Source organism: Fopius arisanus, unplaced genomic scaffold (genome assembly GCF_000806365.1).
Source record: "Fopius arisanus strain USDA-PBARC FA_bdor unplaced genomic scaffold, ASM80636v1 scaffold00046, whole genome shotgun sequence".
NCBI lineage: Eukaryota > Metazoa > Arthropoda > Insecta > Hymenoptera > Braconidae > Fopius > Fopius arisanus.
Genome location: NW_011887785.1, coordinates 251,877 through 254,726, shown reverse-complemented (window position 1 = coordinate 254,726; position 2,850 = coordinate 251,877). Strand labels below are relative to the sequence as shown.

At 32.9% G+C, this 2,850-nt stretch overlaps 1 protein-coding gene across 1 annotated transcript in view; it reads right to left on the bottom strand.

The window, feature by feature from the left end:
- Positions 1-46: 46 nt before the first annotated feature.
- The window catches only part of LOC105267337 (uncharacterized), a gene marked incomplete in the record, with an annotated part of 11,901 nt that continues 9,097 nt past the window's right edge, over positions 47-2,850 (bottom strand). The window contains 1 exon segment of the mRNA XM_011306127.1: positions 47-2,441. Coding sequence (XP_011304429.1) covers positions 2,320-2,441 — 122 coding nt within the window.

Genomic DNA, 2,850 nt, shown 5'->3' with positions numbered 1-2,850 from the left:
TTTCCACCACTGAATTTCAAGAATAATTAACTCTCAATCACCAAAATTTCTCATCAAATATTTCTTTTATTGTTTTGGTTTGATTAACATAACTGTTCAGATAAATTTTGAGTTGACATTCCGTTCAGTCGAGTCTCAAAACTTCCATTGAGCCATAAACGAGCAAAGAATATCACCTCTAAAAAAAAAATAAAAATAATTTATATAATACAATCCATAATACAGTAATTTGTTTATCTCCCACAACTGTTACAACATTAGAAATATCACAACATCACTATCTCACACTGATAAATAAAAAGGAAAAAAAAAAAATAAAGAAAAAAAGTAAATGTTCTTCAGACGCCGAGAGCTAAGGACAACCGAATGAAAATAATCGAACAATAAAATAGAAAATAATGTCCAAACAAATGCCTTAAATTTTAATTCCCTACAAATTGTATAAAAAAATTTATCCACATTTATATTTTTTTAACATCCACTTGCTGACACTATTTGACTCATTAAACAATCATTGAAGTGATAGTGGCACAATCGCCTGGCTAAATGAATTGATAAACAAAAAGCATTGAAAATCATTATCACTGTAATACCATTAAGCTGTTCAGTCATTTTATATAAAATAATACTCAAACCGAGTGTACAATAAACAGTTAAGCCCATTGGCCTTCAATTTTTTCAACTGAAAAACAATAATCCTTAATTGTTAAATTCTCTGATGAATTTGTGGATGCAGTATGACTGTCAAGAGACAAATTCCATTTCACAATTTCATCCTAAAATTGTTTTTTTTATTTGGCAAGTCTAATCTCAACAGAGGCGATCTAAAATAAAGAATTAAACAATTTCTGTCTTAATTTAAAATGCCTCAGCTAATTATTGAATTCATCAATTCCTCACGATTCAGCTATGGCAATTGGGAAGAAAACCTCAATAATTGAGAATAAACAATTAATCTGGCACACAAGCTCTCGAATCAAACATTTATCATTTACTCGTCCGCGCATTGATGATCGATTTAATCAATTGGATTTAATAATCATCTGTTTATCGGAACTTCATTTTGCTGCCGTTTGCTGGAATTTTTATTTATTTTTATTATGGAAAAAAGAACAGTGTATGTATGATCGGCCATTTAGCTACATAACAATCACTAGGCTATTATATACAAATCGCTATACTATACATAACGGCTTGCACCAATCCAGTCACACATAACTGTACACATATACAAGAGAATTTAATTTTTATCGAAGGCATTCAAAGAATTCCGTGGAATTTATCAAATTATTCCATTAATTTACGGTTCTATTCGTTTTTTATTATGAATTTTCGTCCCCAGGGCTTATGACAATATCCCATGCCCCTCGATTATCAACTTATTGAAATATATTATCCAACTAACAATCGAATTGACGAAATGATCGATTAAATCCTCAATTAAGTCCCAGAATCGATTTTCCACGACACCCTCAAAACTCTGATATTCAATAATCTATAACTCGAGATCGGCGGAGTGAATTTTTTTTTTCAAAAATTCATCTCAAAGCTCTTTTCCAGCCCTTCAAAATGGCCGCGAAATTTTCGAAATCGCATCGTTCAGTCGCGAGATATCGAATCTGGAACATCCATCCATCATTCCCCGAATTTTCAAAAACTCAAATCTTAAACACCGGCCCGAGGACATACGCCCTGAGTACGAAACCGCGATAATTATCAAAAAAATACTGCAGAATGATGAAAAAGGAACCGTCACTGATGCAAGCGCATTAATCCTTATCAATATCCATTAACATTTACGATTTTAAATTCCATAATTCGTCATCTATTAATATTCACCGCTAAACAAATCGACAGTGTAACGCGTGTTTGTGCAATCGCTTGTCATAAAAAAAAGAAGAAAAACGGAAGAAAATAGTTTTTCAGCTTTATCATCGAATCCTCAATATCCAGCATTAAAAATCCCCTTGCAGATTAAAAATTAATGGATCAATCAATATCATCTCTGGCATTAATTCATTGAGATAAAGTAATTCATCTGAGAAGTCTTCGTCTCGCGTGTGCGTGATCCAGCAAAATGGAGGATCTAACTGTATATTATTGTTTAAACAATTTTATATCATTTAAAAATGAAAATTCAGGTGTGACACACCATTGTCGTTAGGATTTACACGATTTTATAATTGAAATTTAACGGTTAATCCTGATCTACTACCGCGGCTCGTACGCCTCGTACACAAGTTCTGGTACTAGAGCAAGTGCAAATGTCGTTGATGTCGATTGTCGGGAATACTGTCGACGTGATGATGTTATTTCGTGTTACCTGTTGTTCTCCTCCATCACCACTTGTTTAAATACTCCAGCTGGCATCTGGCTTTTTACCTCGTGACTGCCAAGAGCTGTTGTTCCGTCTTTTGCGATGAACAGTTGAAGACCAGATGCTAAAACAAAATTAATTCATTTAACTTGTGACAGCTTCAGAAAAATTGAAGAAGCATTTTGAATGAAAGGAGACAATGCAAGAAAAATCAACAGGATAATATGAGAATTGAAGAGGTATTCTTAGGTAATTAAAAGTGAATTGAAATTTTTTAAAATGACATTCAAAAAATTTTAACAGGATGACAGAAGAATTGAAGAGGTATCTTGCATAATAAACAAACCACTGGACAAGACAAATTGTTGGATTTATTGGATTACTCCTGACATCTTCTGTGATCCTGTTACAAAACTTCGATTCGATTTCAGCCGGATCGATCATTACCCGATAATCGAGCATCGAATAAAAATCGACTGATCGAAATTGCAACAAATGAATAACCCATTAAATTCATAAATAATGAAAGAAAC